Source organism: Stegodyphus dumicola, chromosome 3 (genome assembly GCF_044657685.1).
Source record: "Stegodyphus dumicola isolate Sdum_Otavi_A_Nest chromosome 3, ASM4465768v1".
NCBI lineage: Eukaryota > Metazoa > Arthropoda > Arachnida > Araneae > Eresidae > Stegodyphus > Stegodyphus dumicola.
In genome coordinates, this window is record NC_140770.1 from 177,232,572 (window position 1) to 177,257,555 (window position 24,984).

Consider the following 24,984-nt stretch of genomic DNA (forward strand, 5'->3'; position numbering starts at 1 on the left):
GAATTCAAATTTAGGGTTTGAAATATAGTGAATCATGAGACTAAATGATTTTTATTGTCATGATTTGCCTGGGCTTAAGAATGTACTTTTCGCCCGGTGGAAATTGTCATCAAACTGTCCTGAACAGGCTTTTTGTTGATAATAACTTCCAGGCTTATCAGTACCTCCTTTTGAGTGGAGGGTATACAAATATAGTACCCAATTTAAATTACATTGTGATTGTAATAATATTGTGGTATTAAATAAGTGATTATAATTACAATTTAGATAATTGCTTTGTAATTATATTACATTGTATCTGTGAACTCTTAATTTCATTACTTTATGCAATTATGTTGTAAGTGCATAATCTAATTGCAATAATATAATCTATTCACAATTACAAAATAATTATAAATGCAGTTACATCTTAAATAGAGGCCATTTTAATACTTTTAAATTTTTGCAAGATAACTTCCCATTAAGGTTCATTTGGAGGAAACTATGCAAATACTAAAAAAGAAGTTATGTTAAATTTACATATTTTGTACAGTAGTTTCTTGTTATAATGCTGTTCAATATATCTTCAATACTTTTGTAAATTTAACGACATTCTTTGCAATTACTGTGGGGCTTTAAAAAGAAGTTTCTTAGTTAGGCTTTCTAATAAGAATGTGTTAAAAATTAAGTATTATGTATAATAACTAACAATTAAATAAAATAAGCTAATAAAATAAGTAAAATAAAAGATATATTTATTTGCACACTAAATATACACTAAATAAACACTAAAATAAGATAAATTTATTTGCACACTCTACGCTTTAACTATTTCCCCATTTGACACTATTGAAAGTTTTTATTCATATCTTATTTATTTTAGTCTGCTAACGAAACTGAAACATCTAAACAATAAGTTATTTTGAATATGTTTACAAAATATACGCGAAATTTTTATTTAAGTGAAAACGTCTATATACTATTCGAGAATTAATTAATTATCCGAAAAGTTTATGTGCGCTGAATGCCGCGCGTCTATAAAATAAATCTTTAAAAAAAAAAACAGCAGACATTCAGCCAGCGTGTGCGATAAACGCGCCAAAATTGGTAGCGCGTTTCCTCCCTCGCCAAGAGAGAAAAGTTGGTGATTCAGCCTGGTTTAGAGGAGCCTTACGCCGTAGTAGCCAAAAGTGGGGTAGGCGTCTTGCCAGGTGAAACTAGTCGATATTTCCGTGACGTCAAAAATTTGAAAAGTGGGATAGGGTTTGGAAATACGCTTCTGGTCAACACCGACTCTACTAGTAGAGTCTGTGTTGTTCTGGTCCCCATTAACCGCGAAAACCGAGGGATCACTGTATTACTATTATGTAGTAATAAAATTCATAATAATTCATAATCATCAGATGCCCTTTTACATTGCAGTTTGCTTTATCATTGTAAAATATATTGTACCATGAAAATTCAATCGAAGCAAATTTATTAGAATAATTATAGATGCGAGTGCGCTGAAGCTTTTCTCCGAAGAGTATTAAGCTAAACCTTTTCGTCTCACGTTTAATCATTTTTGTTAAATATTACGCAATTTTTCGAGTTGGTAAATTGGCAACAGCACATCTTTGTTCCTGTCGAGCAATCTTTGTGGCGCTTCGTTTGATAAGCTTTTGGTATGTGATGTGTATTAACTTATTATACCTTAATTAACGGGCATTCACTACATTTTTCGTAATATTTATGTGATGTGTTTTTAAAATTTTCATTCATTATGCAAGCGTCAGTTTATGAAAAATTTTTAGCTGGAGAGTGTGATAAGTTTGTGAAGTGTCATATCACTGAATTAATATTTAAATTTCCAAGTATCTGTTTCTTAAAGATTTTATTTCTTCGTTGTAATCTATTGGAGGAACTTTTCAAGTTTTCTTGCTTACCCATTGCGTTCAGAATAGTTTCATGATATTTTAACAAATTTTATTTATGAGGAATTAAAAGATATATATGCTTCGTTCTGTCATGGCAGGAAAGGTTATTCATAGCAATGTTAATAATAATTGCAAATGTATCTGGTAAATCTAAAAAATAAAAATATGGGTATTTCTTTTTTCTTGAATTTATTTTTTATTAGTTAATTTTTTTATTATTAAGTAGCTCTTTAATTTGTTAGCAAATGTCAAACAAAAATGTTCAACTGTTACGTTTTTGTTTACCAACTCATAATGTTTAATGAGGAAGCATTGTAAAATTGGAGACTGAAGTTAGTTAGACAGTTAAGTTTGTTGAAAAGGTATTATTTCAGTAGCAGTTCGTGCAAGAGAAAAATAACAGTCTGAAAAGAACAAAAACCTGACTGTTTTCTTGCTAATTGTATTTTTTAAATTCTTTCCTAGTGTATTATTTTTGTCATCTTCAAACAACACCCCCATTGCTAAATTAACCTCTTGCTAGTTATTCTATGTCAAATCCATCCTTTCATCACATGCACATTATGTTGAATGATGTCAATAATTTTATTGCGAAAATAATTTTTTATGCTCATTCAAAAGGAAAATAGCTTCTACACTGAAAAGAAAAAGATTTTGATCACTTTCTTGCTAACTGGAATTTTTTTAATCATATAAACATTTTGCCCTTTTATTTTACTAATTCTAAGAAACAAAAGACTGCCATATGAGTGAAGTAATAGTAATGAAAGTGATGAATAATGGCTGAATAATTAAACCTTTTAAGTACTATTAATTTTTGCCAAGTAAATTTTTTGGCGAGTCATTGAATAGGCAGGCAACATGAAGTTTCTCTTAGTCTTTGTTACATAAATATATACTAATTTTCCTTAGAAAAGCCCTACACAAATGCGTTCCTTTCCATAAACAGCTAGTTCTAGTGTTTTAACAGTACCTATGAGCTGTAAAAATTGATAAACAAATTCGCAAATGCGAGTTCACAAAAACACCGATAAGTTTGTGACGTTTTGTAAAATGCAGATGATCTGAAAGTACTGTTATTATGTTTCCTGATGAGATCAAAAGTCAAAGAAAATTTGGAATTTCTAGAGCAGTCTGCCAATTTGAAAAGCTAACCTTCCAGCACACGTGCACGTTGTATTTTTTACGACATCTGTTATTTTACCGTTTTTGGCGGAAAAAATGACAGAAAGGAGTGAATATTGATAATAAATTTGTCAAAACATAAAATATTAACCTTATTACTGCAAAATACATATGATGTCACGTTTAAAATGATAGTAAATTATTTTTAAACATTCAAATCAGTCAGGTGGAAAAGCAGTGATGTATTTCATTATAAAAATGTAAAAATTTATTATTTAATAACTATATCTTAAAATCCAAGTTAGTTTTAATATTCATCTGTCCTGTTCTGTTGATTTATCATCGAAGTGAAGACAACTTGTCAGCAATAAAAATCTCTTGTAGATCATCACACCTTTTGTTATTTCAATTTCAGTGCCATCACTTGAGAACAATTCTTTTGCATTTACATGGTGTCCTTTTTTTTTTTATTTCTATCATATATAATAATTCAAATTAGGCTATCATTTCCACTCGGGTAACAGTGATATTATTCTCGCATCCAAAAGTTTCCTTGTCTTCTTTTCCTTCATCAGATAATCCTTGACAAATGCGAGCAAAATCAGCTGGTTGCACATATTTTTTTTTTTTTTTTTTTTGCCATGAAAACTGATATAAAAATTACTCGAATTTATATAAATTAAAATAATACACGTCAATTAATAACACAAAAATTACAAAATATTTGAGAAAAAAATATTTTCCGAATTTTCTCGTGCGACAACGCGCATGTCATAACTTTTACGAAGAAGCTGCCATGTAGCGCAAAAGCCCAGTAAAAAAACAAAAAATGTTGTATAACTTCCTTTTGGCACATTCCATGAAGTGGGGAAGGGTTGAAAGGAGGACTACAAATGAAATTCAGACGTCTCGGCTGCGATATGCGAAAAGTGTGCATTAAAAACCGAATTTGTCGTAAATTTTATGCATAGCATGCGTGCTGGAAGGTTAAGATAAAAGATAACATTGCTATGTTTCGCTTTTAAGTAGCATATTTTGGAATATTTTTTAGATTTTATTGTTACCAATAATAAATGTTATCTTGCTTTTAAGAATTTATATATCAATCTCATCAAAGCTTTAGAACAATGACTTTTTTTTTTTTTTTTTTTTTTTTTTTTTTTAAGATTTATTTGAAAAACTGTGGACTTGGTAACAAAAGTAATGTTAATGTCATCCTACATCATTTCTATTGAAAAGTTGATCTCTAACTGTTTTCACTATTTAATTTAGATTTTTTGAAAAGAACTTTCTCATAATTCTAATTTTAATTATGGAATTGAAAGATAAAAGTGTTTGGGCAACATAAATTAAATAGTCGTAGTTTTTTTATTCAAATGATAGTATAATATATTTCTTCTGGTTTTAAACACTGATGTTATCATCGACAATTTGTTGTATGATGCAGTAAAACAGTGATTTTCTTCCACCAATGAATATTGAGCCCAACTGGTAAGAAATATTGTAAAGGTGGCAAAATGTATTTTGTATTGTTATTGGTCGGAAAACTCATCCAGTTCTCTAACATTATTAAAAATAGATTTGGTGAATCTGATTTTTCTCATGAATTTTTGCAAGCTTAATTTTCAAAGATTTACAAAATGTTAACTTTCTGTTTTAGTTAATGATAAAAAACTTAGCCTCTGTTTGTCATTAGCGTGTAAAGAACTTTATTCTTGGATGTTTTTAATTCACTTTTCTATCAGTAAATTTCATTAGGAAATTTTATTTTCTGTCATCTGGTTAGAAACCTGTAGACCTCTTCTCTGTTCTGACATAAGTATTACTTTGTTTTATTTTTGCATTCACAGTTAAAGAAGGTGATTCTGTTTGACCTGGGAATTAACAATTCTACCTATTTAGTTATATACTCTAATTTGTGCATTTTGGTTTCTGTATCATAATATGTTAAATACAGAATAATATGCAATACAGACTAAATTCATATGTAAATACAGAAATGTCAGAAGTTGTAATATACTTCTAATATATATGTCAGAAGTTATAATATTTATTAAACAAAAAATATATAATCTCAATAAACTACATTTTAAATCAAACAACAAAAAAGAAAATTCATCTTATAGCTTCTAAGCTCTACACAAAGGAAATGGTCACTTATCTTATTTAGAAATTTCCGTGTCTTCAGTCTATGGCACACAAAATTCCTTAACAGCATACAAAAACTTCCTAAAACCATCCTAAATTTATCTGAACTAGAATCTGCATACTGTGTTGGCACATAAATTCACAAAAATAAGTGTAAAAAATACAGTCCATACTGCCAGACTATCGGTGGCATTTTTTGCTTGAACCTTTCTTTTGAACGATCTTTATGTTCGACCACACACATTTCCTTCGTACAAACAGGACACTTATAATGGCTGCTAAGTAAACCTTCATTTACACACCAGTCAATGCTTTTTTTTTTTTCACTTTTGTTCCAAATCGTACAGAAAGTTCAAATTAATCTTACCACATTCAGCCATTTTAACGTGTAAACCACAAAATAAGTATCGTACTTCTTAACCAGCATCTAACACAAAGAAGCCTTTACAAATCTTTTCCCATCAGTCAAATTCACCACAATCATGCAACCAATTACATTATAATGAGGTTTCCATAACGTTCAACTACTCGGGTTACCATAAACGAAACAACTTGGTGATAATTCAAAGGGCACTGTTAAATGTAGGCTAACCTTATTCGCTTTATGCAAATTAAATTTAGTTTTTAAGATGAATTTTTAGATTGTATAATATTTTTTCATGTATTTACATGCTTAATCTGAAATTACTTTTGTTTTCTGAATTTGAATGATATTGCAAATTAGTTTGCAGCAATAATCACTTTGTTTCCAATTGAATTTACATAATTAAAACATTTAATTTGCTTTATATGAATAAGATCTAATATTATATTATATTGTATTTATTATATATATAAACTCAAGTTAATAAGCAAGAAATTTAAAAACATAAATGGACCTTAAAGGTAATGATCTACCACTATTGCAGATAAGACTATAAATTCAATTAATTTTTTAATTTTTGATTATCTCCTAGAAAATTAATGAAGAATAAAATTATTCAAACTATAATAATTAATAGAACTAGAGTAAATAACGTACAGTGGCTCGCAGAAATGATTGGACACGTTTAATTTTTGTGTTCATTAAGCCCTTCGAGCCAGGTAGCAAAAATGCGCGCTAATCGCGGAGGCCGGCAGTGTCTTCCGCGAGCGTCCAGGGCCAGGGGCTTTTTTGCTACTAAGCCTATTTAAATGGCTTATGCTTTATAGATATTTATATATATATATATATATATATATATACTTTAATTACCTTATTTCTTGTTTAAATGCATATTTTACACATTTTATTTTAATTACTCACCATTTTATGACTTTTAACATTATACATCTGAAAACTAAATATATTACTTAAAATTCTCTTTTCGTATGAAAAATTTGAAAACGGGGATCTACACACAGTCCTACGTTACATTCCTTGAACTCATAATAACTCATTTGCCGTTTTGGAGGATTTTTCCGGGAATGTGAACAAACGAACAAATCGTCGTCTCATTTTCTTATCAGTCTCTTCTGAACAAATTTTGGTAAATGTCTTTCAGTTAATCTTTCAGAATCAATATCTGAAATATTTTGCATCATTTCTGCTTTTTCATGCTCTGTTAAACATTTTCGACACTTCGACATTGCAACGGTAAGAACAGAAAGAATTCACGTCTAACAAGATCTAATTATTTTCTGAAAACTGAACTTTAAACTGAAATACTCAACGCTTTAGTGCATATAAAACTCCTACTTACAATAAACAACTACCATGTGCGATTTAAAGAGATGTCATAAATCACACCATTCAGAAACATTTAGTTCCCCGTTTGTTTATATAATCAAAAACACGTGTATGTGAGTCATGCTTCTCTCATTTCGAGTAGAAGATCTAATGAACATGTATCTGAAACGATAGGGACATACAGTGCCATCTTGTGGCAGAAATTATAGTTTCTAAAACGTTCCAGGGTACTGGCACAAATACGTGACAGTCGGTAGTAAACGGGAAAATGCTCTGGCACGCCTGCGTGTCGGCCGGTAGTTGAGTGTATTCGTTGCTGGCACGTAGACGTGACAGTCGGTGCGAAGGGGTTAATGAACATAAAAGCTAAAATAAATTAAAACAAAAAGAAAGGCTTTTATTTTGATGATATACGTAACGTATTCGGAAACTAAGTAACGTTTCATTCTAGCGCCGTTGCAGCGCTGTGGTAGGAGTCCCGCGCATGCACACTAGTCTTTCTTGTTCACTGACTTTCAATTTTCGTCATTTTGGTTGCTCTATGTTGTGTTTTCAGTTTGCTGTGCACATTCAAAATGTTTACGACAATTAGTTTTCCCGCTGAGTGTGAGATTCGTGCCGTGATTAAATTTTTGAACGCGAGGAATGTTAAACCGGCCGAAATTTATCGTCAAGTGACAGAAGTTTACGGTGAATACGCGATAAGTGATGGAATGGTGAGAAAGTGGGTAAGAATGTTTAATGCAGATCGAACAAATGTCCACGCCGAGGCTCGGAGTGGTCGGCATTCTGTTGTCACCGATGATTTGGTAAGGAAAGTTGATGAAGCAATTCATGAGAAAGACGCTTCACAATGACAACTCTTTCAGAGGCATTTCCACAAATTTCACGTACTGTTTTGTTCGAAATTGTATCTGACTGCTTGAATTATCGCAAACTGTGTTCCCGATGGGTTCCAAAAATGCTCACTGATGTTCACAAAACAAAGCGATTTGGTAGTGCCCTGACATTTCTCACGCAGTACAGTGATGAGGGAGAAAACTTTTTAAACCAAATTGTGACAGGTGATGAAACTTGGGTGTGTCATTTTACACTAGAATCGAAACAACAATTGAGGGAGTGGAGACACACTCATTCTCCGAAAAAACAAAAGTTCAAAGTGACAATGTCATCACAAAAAATCATGTGCACTGTCTTCTGGGATAGGAAAGGCGTTTTGCGTACTGAATTTCTTCCCAGAGGTGAAACCATTAATGCGGCACGATATTGTGAGACTGTAACAAAACTAAGGCGTGCCATTCAAAACAAACGAAGAGGAATGCTCAGTAAAGGAATTGTGTTGCTCCATGACAATGCTCGGCCTCATACTGCTGGTGTCACTCAATCGTTAATTCGACAGTTTCATTGGGAGCAGTTCGATCACCCGCCGCACAGCCCGGACTTGGCGCCGTCCGACTATCACTTGTTCCTGCACATGAAGTGCGAGCTTGGTGGCAAGCGCTTTGGATCTGACGATGACACAAAAAATGCTGTGGAGTTGTGGTTATCGAAACTGGCGGGAAGTTTCTTTGACGATGGTATACAAAAACTGGTCACCCGCTATGACAAGTGTTTGATCATTGGTGGAAACTATGTTGAAAAATAGTTTAAGACATGTATTTTCATGTAAAAGTAAAATTCGAAAAGATTGTTTTACTATTTTTTTTTTCAAAACGGTACTTAGTTTCCGAATACGCCTCGTATAAATTCAGCACTTTTCTTATAGTAAATACATTTTCAAAAAGATGAAAATTAAATTCAAAAATTAATGTAGTTTGTTTAATGAGGAAAAATATTTTCGTAAAAATAACTAGGTACTTTTAGTAAAAGCCAAAATTGATAAAAAAAAAAACTTCGATTTTGCTTCTTAATATCTTATGGGATTATCTTTACACTCGATCACTTCATCTTTTTAGTACTGACTTTACAAGTATTTTTGTTATTTTGACTTGCTTTAGGTCACTCTTCTTGAATCACTGCTTTCATTTGCTGCTGCAAACTCTGTTTTTGAATTTTTTATTTATTTTTTTTTCCCTGCCAAATATGTTCAATAAGATTAAGATCTGGCAATTGGGGTGATTCTTTAATTACTTCTGGGCACTAACCAGAGTCTAACATTGAGCACAGTATGTTTTGGATAACTGTCCTGGTAGAATTTAAAACCATTTTGTATATTAAGTTTTTATGCTGACAATGCCAAATTTCGCCTCAAGATGTCAAGGTACTTATACTGATTCATAATACCATCAAAAATTCTCTACAGGGTGATTCAGAATTCATCATCAATATTTGGTGACGAGGTAGGAAATAGGAAAAGGAGATTTTACATAGGAATGAATGGGCGCATATGCCATGTAGTAGGGCAAAATGACCCCAGTTCATTGATGGAAAGAACACATAAGAAGGAATTGGCAAGGAAAAAACATTATCTTACATGCAACATTTCTTTGCATCAGTTTTACAGACTTACCAGAGGTGCTCAAACTGCCGACCATGTGCTAGAATGCATGACTCACAATGGCTCTGTATGGACAACCAGACTTTCTGGAATATGCCTAACATTTCTTGGATGTTTGCGGCAGTAGCCGACGTGCATGCTACAAGGTCGATTGCACTATCAACAGGTGTGTTGTACACCATGCTTTTCATAGCACTCCATACAAAGAAATCGATTGGATATAAATATGGTGAACATGGTCAAGAAACCGGTCCACCGTGACCAATCCATTGACCACCAAACTTTCTGCTTAGGTAAGCACACACAACATTTGCGAAATCAGTAGCGCGGTCATGCTGGAACCACGTTCGCCAGATAATACCTTCAGGAACCTCATTCAGAAGATCCGGTGACACAGTCTGAAGAAATGTCAGGTACTTGGCATCATCCAAATGGGCCCAACAAGTAGTCACCGACAATCCCAGTCTACACATTGACAGCAAAACGTTGTTGTGCAGCTCCAGGTCTTGTGCTGTGTTGGTTCTGATGAGCCCACATATGCAAATTGTGTGTGTTGAAGACGCCCTCTCGAGTGAAAAATGCTTCATCGGTGAAAAGAACAAATGTTGGGAAATTGGGATCAATGGTTATTCTCTGCATGAACCACTGACAAAAAATAACATGCTTGGGATGGTCGTTTACTGCCAGTAATTGCACTGTTTGCAGATGAAATGGATGTAACCTTTCATCATGTAATATCCACCATGCTGTTGTATGTGAAATTTCAAACTGCCTAGCCATACCTCGTGTGCTAGCATCAGGCTGTTCGTCGATTTCCTGTAGGACAGCTTCCTCTACTGCTACTGTCCATGCCGATCGGCATCTCCCTTGAGTAACATTACTAGCAGCAAATGATCCTGTTTCACATAGTTGTCGATGAATACGTGAAAACTTTTGATCCTGTGGCACACGGCGGTTGGGGAAGTGTGCTGCATATAATTGCCTGGCTCGAAGACGTCTTCCTCCTGCCGCACCATAAGTTACATGCCTAGCTTCAAGTTCATTCCATGTATACCGTTCATGTTACTTCTGCAAAGCCACCTAGTCGAATGACGACTGACTGCATGCGCCAAACAGCTGTGCTTATGTATTGGAGTTGTGTACACACAGCGCCCTCTACACCACCATGCGTTCGTCTGTGCCCATGCTTTCCTACGTGAAATCTCCTTTTCTTATTCCCTGCCTCCCTACAAAATGGTGAATTCTGAATCATCCTGTATATTACCAATATCAGATCGTGCCATATATTCCCATACCATAATTCCTCCTCCACTGTGTTTAACATTTAGTACTAAGTTTACTAAGTTACACATAACTGTATTTAACATTTGGTACTAAGTTTGATTCCGAAATTCTTCTTTGGGGTTTTCTCCACACTAGCATTCATCCATCTGAGCTGAAGATGTTAAATTCATCTGTAAAGAACACTTTTTTCCAGTAATGGGGTATTACTGTTATTGTTGACTGATACTCAGTTGTCCAAACTATAGTCAGTCCATTCCTCGTGGCAAGGAGTGCAAAATACACCTGTCGTTGACAACGGCCTTGAGCACCTTTCAGGTGACAGTGCGATTTAGCTCGGTTCTGCCCCCAATTTTGATGGAGTGCAGCCAGGGAACAGGTCCGACGGTCTCCTGCCTCCGGCCCCATGCCGCATAGATGCTACATTTACAAACATCCATGCCTTTCCGGGAGTTGAACCCAAGCCCTTTGGCATGGTAGTCAGTGGCGCTAACTACTAAACTGTTTAGGTGGCAGTAGGCAGGTGTCTTTGATTTCATTGATTTTGCGAGAACGAATCAAAAAAAAATTTTCTTCTTGCTACTCACCCATGATATCCTGCAGATCGCATTACTCTTATTACAGTTTCTGTATTTTCACATAGTCCATATAATTTATGAAGTTCTCCAAATTTAGGAGCACTCAGTCTTGGTTTCTATGTAATATTCCGTAGAATAAAGCATTTCATTCCATGAGATAACTTAGATGGTCTTCTAGGTCTTCTTTTGTTTTGAATATGATTCTGTTTCTTATAATGCTTAATGATATAAAAAACTGTAGAATTACTCAAATTAAATAATTAGGCAGTTTTCTAATATGTTTCCCTTTCTTTTGTTGCATATCAATAACTAATCTGCGGGTTTCTAGCAATGTTCCCTTTCAAAACTCAACCATGGTAAGAAAAAATTAAGATAATGAATATTATCTAAAAAGCAAATTCGAATTATAAAAGTAAACGATTTTTAGATTTCGCGTAGCTTTTTTTATCCAAACTAATTCCTTAAAATATCATCTTTTATTTATTGCAGACAATTTTAGTTAGAAATTATGAAAACGCCCAATTAATTTTGTGGTGTCATTTCAGCCTAAAATGTTATTTCTAAAATTTATTATTTAATTATTTTTTAATTTATTTAGTGTAAAGAGAGAGCTAAGAAAATATGTATTCAAAGGAAAAATATGCTTTATTATTTTATTTCAAAGGTTTCCTCCTATTACTTAAATAAAGAAATTATAGTACCTGATCATTTTTGTGAGACATAGTATATGCCAAAGGTGGCCATAGGATGGCTCATGAGCTGCACTATGTGCACACCTGTAAATATATTAATTATTCATTTTATCATGTTTAAAAGTGCATCAGTGAATTAAAGCTTTGCTTCCATACTCAGGGGCCCACCAGCGGCCGAGTGGTAACGTCATTTAACACTGGTAGTTCGGTTCGAATCCCGCGAACGGGCTGGCTGCATGGGTGTTTTCGTAGTTTTTCTCATGTGTAACATGTATACGAGCCAGTTTCCCTTAGAAAGTCCTCCACGAAGGCATCCTTCCCTTAAGGCAGATAGTCCTCGAGTGCTTTATTGCCGTAATCCAATAAAACCAAACCAAACCATACTCAGGATTTTCTCATTATAAAAGTGTAAGAAAATTACAAAATTTTGAAATAAAATTAGCCAAACAGCAGAAAATTTAAAACATTTAAATACTTATATATTGTAAATAATTTAATAACCTTAATCATGAATTTTAAGTGAATTTATGTCAATGATGGGCACCACAAATCCCTGATGGAAACTCCTGTTTATTCATATTTGAAAAGGAGCTATACTAGTGGTGTTCTTTTTCTTCCTTAAGTTTTTTTTTTTTTTTTTGCTAGCACAACTTATTGAAAGATGTTGAATATGCGAGTAAACACAGGCATTAGAAAATGTACCATATTTACTCGCATATTCCCTATTTTCTGGCTAATTTTAACACGGTAGAAACAACAAGGGGAAGAATAAATAGTGCATACTATTTCTGATGAGTGGCTTAAATGATAAATATAACTCATTAAAAAGCTTATAGCATGAAGAAACACTATTATTATATTATATAGTATTTCAGATGACTTGCCAATTTCAGTAATGGTCTTTTTTACTTGGACAAAATACTTTCCTATTTGTACATATATTTTACATTTCTGTATATCATGTTTTAAAATCATATGCTGAGAAATTTAGGGAGAGAAGTATGCGAGTAAATATGTTGTGTTAAGTGATCAGTGTGACTTACGGTCATTTGCAAGCTATTAATACTCTGAGTGTTACGGGTTTAGCCCTGAAATTTCAAAGTTCCTCAAAATGTCATAAATAAGTGATATTTTCTTGATTTTAATTAAAAGATTACTCTTTGTACCTTGATTCCTTTTCTTCCAATATACATCCAAATTGAAATCAGATACATTAAAAGCTAGCAGAAATTTTCATGTATAATGAATGTGGAAGGCAGCCTTCTGTACGGAATTTTCCGGCCGTGACGCTGAGAGGGTTAATAATTAAATTTGGAAGAAGATATAAATTATATATGGACTTGCAACAGGGCAATATGTAGCCTCTCCTTGATATCTTCTTGAGATTAACAGTGAACTGTGATTGACATGTTTGTATTTAAACAGAAAATTGTAGAAGAATAATTTTAAAATTTTATTGATTGTTTTTTAAAAAGTGTTTATCATTTGAGCTTTGCTATTTTTTATTGTGTGTGTGTGTATATATATTAAATGAACAAATACATAGTAAGAACTGATTCAAAACCTAATCCAGTTGTGCAGTGATAGCAGTAACAAGCAGTGGTGATAATGTAAAGATAAAAAAATGCATTTAAATTTTCATCACATATTGAATTCAAAATAAATTACTTATCATTTCAGCTTCATTATTTCAGTTGTTTGTATATATATCTGCATATGAAAATGAATACAGTCAAAAGTCGTTAATCCGCACTCGTCGGGACTTCGGCGATTCCGGATTATCGATTTTTCCGGATTATCAGTTTCATCATCAGTTTAAATCTCGTAAGATGGCATGCAGAAATTCTAAAATTAAAAATATGAAGCCGTAATTTATGAAATAAAGAACAATTATGATCTAAAGGGTATCAAAATTTACAAAAAAAAAAAAAAAGCTTAATATTTATTTGTTTACTTTATTAAACATTTCTTTCAATGTAAGTTGTCAGTTGCTTCGTTTTATGTGATAATACTTTCTCTTTAATTCTATAAACAGATATAATTTCTTGTTCAGTTACAAAGTTCCGCTGTTCGAGTCCCGTAATTGCTGTGCCGAGAATACCAACTAACTTGTCAATTGAAATTTTTTCGTTTTCACTAACCTCTCTGTCACCTTCTTCATGTCTTTATCCATTTTTTGCAGCAATTCCACTTTTTGTTTGATGGACATCAAAATATAGTTTTGTTTTGTAAATCCTTTGGGAGCACCAGCATCGGAAATTCTATATGACATAATCGAAAGTTCAAGTTTACTTTTATAAAATTGCTCTTACAGTCTGCAAAAAATAATAAGCCGGATCCAATTCGAAGATTAAGGAACAACGCAATCATCAACATTAACTGAAATAGATAATTAGATAATTTTAGCTTATACTGTCCGTTATACATAAAACGTGCACGCGAAAACATATTCTGCGTTTGTGCATACGCATATGCGCATTTGTCAACGCGGCGCATGCGCACAAAGTTTTTAGCTTTGAGGTCTGGATTATAGGTGTCCGAATTAACGACTTTTGACTGTATAAAGTATGAAACAGTTCAAAACATAATCCAGTTGTATGCCGAGAGCAGGAACAATCAGGGGTAATAGTGCAAGATAAAATGAAAGATAAAAAAGTGAATTTAAAAGTGATCACATATTGAATTCAGATTAATTCAGCTTATATTGAATTACATGCAAAAACCAGAAGCACAGTGACAAACTGCAAGAAATTTATTCTCTGTTTTGACATATTTTGCCATATATCTCGCTGCTGATACAGTTGCCAGATGTGGGAAAAGGGGCAGATGACCATCTACCAGGTGGTTGTAATTAAACTTCTGTAAACAGCATCCTACAGAGCAAATGGGTGAATGGAGTGCAATAAAATTTTGTGTATGGGCTATACATGAGATGTGCTCATGGAATTTCGAAAAATAAATTTTAGTTCCAAAATGTCCACGAGAGAGCGCCTTTTCGGGGAAACATAAAATTTAACACAATAAATAACCAAAACGGAATACAGAAACAATATTGACAATCCAGAACAAGAATTATGAATAATAAAATGTGAAACCGGGAAAAGCTGTCAGTTGTAGGAGAAGAATGTTGAGATTTGCATGCTTGGGAAGAGGAGGAAGCCGATGTTTAAGTCAATGTTTCCAGTTGTACTAATGACAGTCTCTTTAGTTGAACGTCCATTATTGGTGAGGATGTTTTACGAAAACAAGGAGAATGCTTCTGCTGTAGTTCGTGTATTTCATCGTAGAAAGATCGTACGGCACGGACCAGTGTCTACTAAAGGGTCATGATTAAGAGTTTTAAATAGACAGGTAAATTAGGAGTTCAACCTGGAAGAGGCTGTAAACGTGTCACACCGGTACTTGTTGGTGCTGTCAAGACAACTGTTGATGCACAGTTAAGACATCAGAGTTTGCGGAGCGGTAGTGTGCGTGCAGTTACTTGACAGACAGGCTATTCTTACAGCACCATCCAAAAAATATTCAGAAACATAATACACTACTTCCCATACAAGATCCGCCATATCCAGGAGCTACTTGACAGGGACAAAGCCAAAACGCCTCTCATTTACAGTCAATTTTCACAACAGAATGATTGTTGATTTGTCATGGCCTTGGAATGTTCTGTAGAGCGACGAGGCTCATTTCTACCTCAATGGGACAGTCAACACACAGAATTGTCGCATTTGGGCTACGGAACATCTGCAGATCCACACTAAAATTCCCCTACAGTCTCCAAAGGTCACTGTCTGGGGTGGATTCACAGCAACATTCATCCTTGAGCCATTCTTCTTTGAGGAGATTGGTGAACATGTTCCATTATGGGCCGTTGGTACCATGACATGCTGCAGACGATTGTTGTGCCGCACTACAGCAAAGCCAGGTCATTACACTGACCATTTTTATGCAGGATGTTGCTCCCCTATATATCCATGGGTCCATGAAGGCACTATTGTTCCAACACTTCCCAGAGGAATGTGTTTAGTCGCTTCATGGCCACCATGTTCTCCGGATCTAACTCCGTCCGAGGCGTTGAATGACTTGAAGAACCCCATAATGTTTCATGTGCAAAAGCCTCACAACTAATCAGTTATGTTTTGCTATTGAACAAACTGTCCATCGAACTGAAATTTTGCAGGTGAATGAGGATAGCCACGTGGAGCACTTTTCCCTACATTGTCCTGGGCATGATTAGGAACCACTCCTCTTGTGCAATTTTGTCCTAATCTGTTCTTGTTTCTGCAAACTGAACTGTGTTTGTATCTCCCTTACCTTTAATTAATGGGGTTCGATGACAAAGTGATCAGAAACTAGTCAATAAATGTTAATATTGTTTCTGTATTCCATTTTGGTCATTTATTGTGTTAAATTTCCTGTTTTTCCTGAAAAGCCACTCCTATGGTGGACATTTTGGAACTAAAAATGTTTTTCCGAAATTCCATGAGCTCATCTCGTGTGCAGCCCGTATACAAAGTTTTATTGCATTCCATTCACCCATTTGTGCTGTAGGATGCCATTTATAGAGGAAGTTTAATTATAACCACCTGTTATATTTATATAGACTAAAAAAGTAATAAATTTAAAATCAGTACAATCCTCCAAATCTTGCAATAAAGAAAAAGTTTTAAAAAATACCTTTTTTTTTTTTTTTTTTTTTTTTAAGCCAGAAGAAATTCTGTAAGCAATAATTTTAGTTGTATTTCTTTTTAAAATTTTTATTGGTAGATTTTGACGTTATACTAGTTTTAAATTTCATTTCTTTCATGTCTATGTGGAATTAGTTAAGAATTTATTACTTTTTTAGTCTATAATTAATTTTCTGCAGCATTTTGCACGGAAATGATATTGGGATGTTGTAAAAATTTCTGTAATACCATAAATATATTTAAGATATAACAAAATGCGATAGCTGTTTTAAAAAATAATTGATGACCTCAAAATTAATGTTTCTAGATTTGGTGCTCTTCCCCTAAATTCATCTGTTCTCTCAAATTCGAGATCTTTCTATGTTATGTAACGGTACGTGAAAAGGGCAACTAAAACTATTGTTAACCAATCATAGCTTGTCTCTAGAACCACACCTACTTTGGTATAAATATTCTTGGCACAATAACTACGTCGTTATTCTGCCGCGTTCCTTTTCCTAGCTTCCGCCATTGCCAACATGTCTTTTTAAAGCTGTCATAATTTCAAAGCAGAGTCGCGATGGCTGAGTGGTAGGGCGAGATTAAGAGGTTGATACTAAGTTCGGCCAACTGTCATCTTTATTTCCAGATATCCAGGGACACTAGAATAATTCTTCGTAGACAATATGCTCTTTAATGACAACAATTAAAATAATTTCTTGTATACAATTTACACAGGTTAATGGGGGCAACATCATTTTAGACAGACAAGCAGAGCATAGAAGACACATTTTCAATGGTGGAAGCTAAGGAAAGGAATGCCACAGAATAATGACGTAGTTATTGTGCCAAGAGATTTATACCAAAGTAGGTGAGATTTTAGAGACAAGCTACGATTTTTAGTTGCCCTTTTCATGTAATATGTAAGATAAAGCAAAATACGATACCTGTTTTAAAAATAATTGGCAATCTCAAAATTAATTCTAGATTTGGTGCTGTCTGCCTAAATTCATCTGTTCTCCCAAATTAAATAAAAAATAAAGAGGTTATAGTCAATTAAAATTAGAAGTTTGCTTTCATATTTTTTTTATTCTTTCCCTTCAAAAGAAAAGTCGGGAGAGTAGGGGGTCAGAAAAGGAAGAGCAAAGCAAGAGAAAGTTTACTGTATGAGGAAAGACATGAAGTAGCATCAAGGACATAGCCGGTAGGTTTGCCTATGCCCAGTCATTATTCATGACCTTTCTCATACATAAATTATGTAATACTTAAACAACTAATTTACAATTAATTAATGCAATAACAATATAATTTTCTAAATAAACTAACTAATAAATTAAAACAAATATAATTTAAAAAGTCCTTTAGTCCTTTGAAAAAATGTTCAATGTCTTTTTGAATGTTCGATGAAAATTTTGTAAATTCTGTTGACTAAAATAATTCCACCAGGTAAATGTTCAAAATTTTCTTAAAAGTTCACTAAAAGTCTTTCAAAGTAAATGTTTTTCATAAAGTAAATGTTCATTAAAAAGTCTTTCAAATCCTTGTTGATGAAAATATTCCTATTATGAACTGTGAACTTTCATATTTAGTAAAATATAACTTTCATATTTAGTGAAACTCGTATTCAGTGAAATGAACTTTTATATGCAGTGAAATATAATACTCAATTTTACAATTCCTTCCTCAGTGGCACAACAGCCCGGGGTGGGCCCTGGCCTTCTCAAGAATTTTCGAGGTTTCTCTTTCTTTGGCCATAGTCTTTCAGTTATTAATTTTAAAGTGACGAGGTCCCCTTCCAAGCAAACAACCCATCTCAGATTGGATCGGTCCCTAATTCTTGTTCCAGTGGGCTTGGCCAGGAATATTTTCTGCATTGTGCTCTCTGTGTTTATTCTAAAGGTGGCCAGCCTATTTAATCCTTTGGATTTTTATGTATTTTACGTCTTCAGGTTCTTTGTAGATATGGTAAAGTTCTAAATTTGAGCGTCTGTGTCAAACACCATCAACTTGTATTCTTCCAAAAATAGCTTTCAGTATCTGCCATTCAAAGATACCAAGGGCATTTTCATCTTTTTGTGTCATTGTCCGGCTTTCTGAAACGTATGTTCGTATAGGTCTGATTAGACATTTATAAATTAATAACTTTGTTTTTCTTTTAATTAAATTTGATTTTAAGTATTTCTTTAATCCGTGAAAGCATCTATTAGCAGCTTTAATTCTCCTCTGTACTTCAGGTGTGATATTGTTATTAATGTTAGTCTCAGAGTCCAGATATATAAAGCTATCAACTTTCACAAATTTATAAATACCCATTTGCAGATGAGTAGCAGAGTCTGTTATCCTTGTGCATTGCATATATTTAGTTTTTCCTGGTTTATAATAAGGTGCATTTTACCTGCCTCTCTTTCCAGGGCCAGAAATGCCCGTTTCAGATCAGGTGTTCGTGTGGCGATATCTGTATCTTTGGCAAATGCAAATATTTGCACAGATTTCTAGAACATGTTTCCTCTAATGTTGATTTTTTGAGTCACAAATAATTTTTTCTAATGCTGTATTGAATAGTAGGCATGCCAGTGCATGCCTAACCACATTTTTAATTTCCATTGCTTCTGAAAAATCACCCTGGATTTTAACTCTCTGCATGGTTTTACTCAGTGTAAGAGCAGTGACTCAATTTTACAATTAATTGCATAAACTCTTCTTATTGTAATAAGAAGATAAATGTGTAAGATAAAAAATATGAAACTAAATCGGCTATAACCTCTTTTATTTATTTATTTATTTATTTTTTTTTAGATTTAATTTTTGAGAACAGATGAATTTAGGGGGGGGGGCGCACTATGTCTAGAATCCTTAATTTTGAGCTCGCCAATTATTTTTAAAGCAGCTATCGTATTTTGTTATATCTTATATATATATATATATATATATATATATATATATATATATAATTTATCATTTTACATTAAAGCAAGCAAATTATGCTTAAAAAGTTGAAAAAATTCAAGATATATATATATATCTATATGCAGTTTATGTGTTTATTATTTATTATTTATTTTTTTATAGAAAAAACTGATAGCAACCTTGATAATTTTGCTAAGATTGAAAATCTGATTTCAAGTCAACATATGGAAATATAAAGAAAATTCAGAAACTGAATCAACAAACGAAAAGAGCTCTGATTCAGAAATGGAAGTATCCCAAGGCAGTATCAGTTTAAAAACTGTAGTTTCAAGCCTGGAAAATTGCTCAAAAGGTGCAGTTAATGAATTGAGCCAACCGAACTTTGAAATTATGCTATTAAGTTCTGAGAGTTCTAATTCAGGAACGGAAGTATGCAGTCAAAACAGCGAAAGATCAGTAACTGGAATATCAAACCAAGAGAATTTAGATATTCAATTATTTAACCAAAAGAATTCAGATATGGAAGCACCCACTGAAGACAGTATGAGCTCAAAAATGACATCTTCAAATGAAGAATATTGTTCAAGAAATGTAGTTAATAACTTAAACCAAGAGAATTTAGAAACCGAGTTATCAATTCAAAAGAATTCAAATCCAGAAATGGAAGTACCGTCTCAAAACAGCTTGAGTTTAATAATTGAAGTATCAAGACAAAAGAAATTTGAAATTGAATCATCAAGCCAAAATAATTCTAATTCAAAAATGGAAATATGCTCTCAAGATAGCATAAGCTCAATAATGGAAATATCCTCTCAAGATAGCATAAGCTCAATGCAAGTTTCAAATGAGGAAAATTGCTCAAAGAGTGCAGTTAATGAATTAAACCAAGAGAATTTAGAAATTGGATTATTAAACCAAAAGAATTCAAATCCAGAAATGGAGGTCTCCTCTCAAGACAGCTTGAGTTCAATAACTGGAGTATCAAGCCAGGAGAAATTAGAAATTGAATCAAGCCAAAATAATTCTAATTCAAAGATGGAAATATCCTCTCAAGATAGCATAAGCTCAAAAATGAAAGTTTCAAATGAGGAAAATTCCTTAATGTGTGTAGTTAATAAATTAAACCAAGGAAATTTGGAAATTGGTTTATCAAGTGAAAAAAATTCAAATTCAGAAATGGAAGTATCCTCTCAAAACAGCTCAAGTTTAATAATTGGAGGATCAAGTCAGGAGAAATTAGAAACTGAATCATCAAGTCAAAGTAATTCTAATTCAAAAATGGAAATATCCTCTCAAGATAGCATAAGCTCAAAAATGGAAATATCCTCTCAAGATAGCATAAGCTCAAAAATGGAAATATCCTCACAAGATAGCATAAGCACGAAAATGGAAGTTTCAAATGAGGAAAATTCCTCAAAGTGTGTAGTTAGTGAATTAAACCAAGGGAATTTGGAAATTCGATTATCAAGCGAAAGAAATTCAAATTCAGAAATGGAAGTATCCTCTCAAAACAGCTCGAGTTTAGTAATTGGAGTATCAAGCCAGGAGAAATTAGAAACTGAATCATCAGGCCAAAATAATTCTAATTCAGAAATGGAAGTATCCTCACAAGATAGCATGAGCTCAAAAATGGAAGCTTCAAATGAGGAAAATTGCTCAAAAAATGTAGTTAATGAATTAAACCAAGGGAATTTGGAAACTGAATTATCAAGCCAAAAATATTCAAATTCAGAAATGGAAGTATCCACTCAAGACAGCTCGAGTTTAGTAATTGGAGTATCAAAGCAGGAGAAATTAAAAACGGATTCATTAATCCGAAATAATAATTCTAATTCACAAATGGAAGTTTCCACTCAAGATAGCATGCTCTCAAAAATGTTAGTTTCAGACCATGAAAATAGCTCAACAGACACATTTAATGAATTCTGTAATACAAAAGACAGTTTATCATGTGAAAATTCTGATTTGCAAATCCCTACCATGTCAAGAAAGATAAATAAAAGATCTCATCCTTCATCTGATGACGAGTGTATTTCCAAAAGAAAAAAATGTGGAAAAGAAATTGCTTTAGAAAAGGATGAAACCCTTATAAGAGAAAGAGATCTGTTAAGAAGAGAGGCTACTGTGCTATTAAGAGAAGAAGCTGTTGCGTCTCGTGAACAAGCACTGTTATTGCGAGAGCGTGCCATTTTGGCAAGAGAACAGAATTTGGAAAATGAAGAGAAAAAAAAATAATTTGTCTTTAAAGTGGTATATTGAAAAGTGCATATTATTCAATTGGAAATCACATTTTTTTAACAGTGTGATTTTCCTTTATTTTTTGTGTACAGTTTGTATTTTTGTACATATTTAAATTACTGTGTTGAAAAATAGTACAGTAATCTTTAATTGGTCAAACAATATCAAAATGTAAAATTTTAATTTAATGTTATATTTTCTTAGTCAAGTTTCTGGCTATTTATAATTTTTTCTGTTACCTTCAGTTTTTAATTTATTGAAGTTTGACTGTGCCTGCAAAACCTCCCTAAAAGGGCCATTTACACATGTAGATATTTTGGCCATGTGTGGATGTGATCACTTTACAGAACATTACTCACATTTATATTGAGTACTACAAGTTAATTATGTTTCCAAAAATACTGGCCAGTTTTATAGGTGATTGCTTTAAAAGATTTTATTGTTTATTGAGATTTTTATTGCTATTATCATACAAACCAAACCAAATTATTATGTTAATCGAGGCATTTTCCCCCCAATTAAAAAATATTCATCAAAGAAGTTTCATAACTGAACATTTTCAAAATGTTAAAAAAAAATCTCTGTGTATGAAACTATATGTTCACCTGCAGAGTTTCAAATTCTGCTGTATGCTTTTTTAACAGGTGATTAGAACTGTTAATTATATGTATATTTATTGAATAAAACAATTGGCTGCATGAATGCATCTTCTGTATGCTTCTAAAACAAACTCCAGATTTTTTAAAAATAATTACCATATTTATAAATGTGTTAAAAATGATGATCCAAAAGCTACAGAGTAAATCATAGTTAAGATTTCTTCCTTGCCAGTTTTCAATCAGCAGATTTCCAAAAATTTTAGAAATGATGATCAAGAGTAAGAAGTATAGTTAGATCTTCCTTGCACAATTTTCACTATTTTATGTTAATTCAGTAATTTATGTACTTTGTTATTATTCATTATATTATGTCAATTTCACAGTACCTCTGTACTAAAATATCTATTATGAAATGCATATAATATGAAAATCACCAGTTCTTAGATTGCTTTTGTTCGTATAATATTAGTGACTTTTTAATGGATTTGTAAGTTTATGAAGTTAATCTCTCTTTTACTTTTGAGAAAGCTTCCAGAATTTCTAAGCTTGATGTGAACTTTTCTTCAATTAAAATTTTTTCATCAGTTATAATATGGAATATTCATAGTACATGTAAGTTAACATATTTTTTTTAAATGATATGTTCTTACTTATAATTTTCACAAAATGTATGTGCATTCATCTGTTGAACTATTGGTGCTGTCTGTGTGTAGAGATTTCATATTCAAAACATAAAATTTATAATGATCCCATTAAAAAATTATATGAATTGAAAATTTTTATTTGGTAAATATCTGCACGTGTTGGGTTAAATAGACAAAAACTCAAATATGAAGGTAAACTTCCCTGCTGCCAAATACTTTTTAAAAATGCCTTAGTATTAAGAAATTTATGTTAATTTAAATTAAGGGCATTTTTTAAAATGAGAATATTATTTTCAAAGTAATTTTTAAGTAAACACCATATGTATTTGGAAGTTTTGTCAAAAAATTTATTGAAATTCAACTGGCCTTAAGTTGATTTCTTGGTCTTTCATTTGTTCTGTTAATTATTTTTTACTGTTATTGTGGTGTATTCTAAGACAGTTTTTTTATATTTTCCTATATCAAATTGATGTTTAGTCAACTGTACTATTTTCTTACATATTTAAATTCTGTTTAGAGAATTTATCAAGTTTTCGAAAATATAAACATACGTATAATAAAGTAATCAGATTTTAGTAATTGGAGTATCAAAGCAGGAGAAATTAAAAACGGATTCATTAATCCGAAATAATAATTCTAATTCACAAATGGAAGTTTCCACTCAAGATAGCATGCTCTCAAAAATGTTAGTTTCAGACCATGAAAATAGCTCAACAGACACATTTAATGAATTCTGTAATACAAAAGACAGTTTATCATGTGAAAATTCTGATTTGCAAATCCCTACCATGTCAAGAAAGATAAATAAAAGATCTCATCCTTCATCTGATGACGAGTGTATTTCCAAAAGAAAAAAATGTGGAAAAGAAATTGCTTTAGAAAAGGATGAAACCCTTATAAGAGAAAGAGATCTGTTAAGAAGAGAGGCTACTGTGCTATTAAGAGAAGAAGCTGTTGCGTCTCGTGAACAAGCACTGTTATTGCGAGAGCGTGCCATTTTGGCAAGAGAACAGAATTTGGAAAATGAAGAGAAAAAAAAATAATTTGTCTTTAAAGTGGTATATTGAAAAGTGCATATTATTCAATTGGAAATCACATTTTTTTAACAGTGTGATTTTCCTTTATTTTTTGTGTACAGTTTGTATTTTTGTACATATTTAAATTACTGTGTTGAGAAATAGTACAGTAATCTTTAATTGGTCAAACAATATCAAAATGTAAAATTTTAATTTAATGTTATATTTTCTTAGTCAAGTTTCTGGCTATTTATAATTTTTTCTGTTACCTTCAGTTTTTAATTTATTGAAGTTTGACTGTGCCTGCAAAACCTCCCTAAAAGGGCCATTTACACATGTAGATATTTTGGCCATGTGTGGATGTGATCACTTTACAGAACATTACTCACATTTATATTGAGTACTACAAGTTAATTATGTTTCCAAAAATACTGGCCAGTTTTATAGGTGATTGCTTTAAAAGATTTTATTGTTTATTGAGATTTTTATTGCTATTATCATACAAACCAAACCAAATTATTATGTTAATCGAGGCATTTTCCCCCCAATTAAAAAATATTCATCAAAGAAGTTTCATAACTGAACATTTTCAAAATGTTAAAAAAAAAAAAAATCTCTGTGTATGAAACTATATGTTCACCTGCAGAGTTTCAAATTCTGCTGTATGCTTTTTTAACAGGTGATTAGAACTGTTAATTATATGTATATTTATTGAATAAAACAATTGGCTGCATGAATGCATCTTCTGTATGCTTCTAAAACAAACTCCAGATTTTTTAAAAATAATTACCATATTTATAAATGTGTTAAAAATGATGATCCAAAAGCTACAGAGTATATCATAGTTAAGATTTCTTCCTTGCCAGTTTTCAATCAGCAGATTTCCAAAAATTTTAGAAATGATGATCAAGAGTAAGAAGTATAGTTAGATCTTCCTTGCACAATTTTCACTATTTTATGTTAATTCAGTAATTTATGTACTTTGTTATTAT

At 32.5% G+C, this 24,984-nt stretch overlaps 1 protein-coding gene across 2 annotated transcripts; it reads left to right on the top strand.

The window, feature by feature from the left end:
* The first annotated feature begins 1,396 nt into the window (after positions 1 to 1,396).
* Positions 1,397 to 24,725, top strand: LOC118203425 (uncharacterized). Of its 2 annotated transcripts, none has more exons than XM_035375700.2 (2): positions 1,397 to 1,643; positions 19,658 to 24,725. In XM_035375700.2, the coding sequence occupies exon 2, from the start codon at positions 19,781 to 19,783 to the stop codon at positions 21,728 to 21,730; it is 1,950 nt and encodes a 649-aa protein (XP_035231591.2). In that variant the 5' UTR covers positions 1,397 to 1,643; positions 19,658 to 19,780; the 3' UTR covers positions 21,731 to 24,725. The 2 variants fall into 2 exon arrangements, with proteins under 2 accessions (XP_035231591.2, XP_035231592.2); XM_035375701.2 differs by lacking the exon at positions 1,397 to 1,643 and adding an exon at positions 17,325 to 17,455.
* Positions 24,726 to 24,984: the final 259 nt, after the last annotated feature.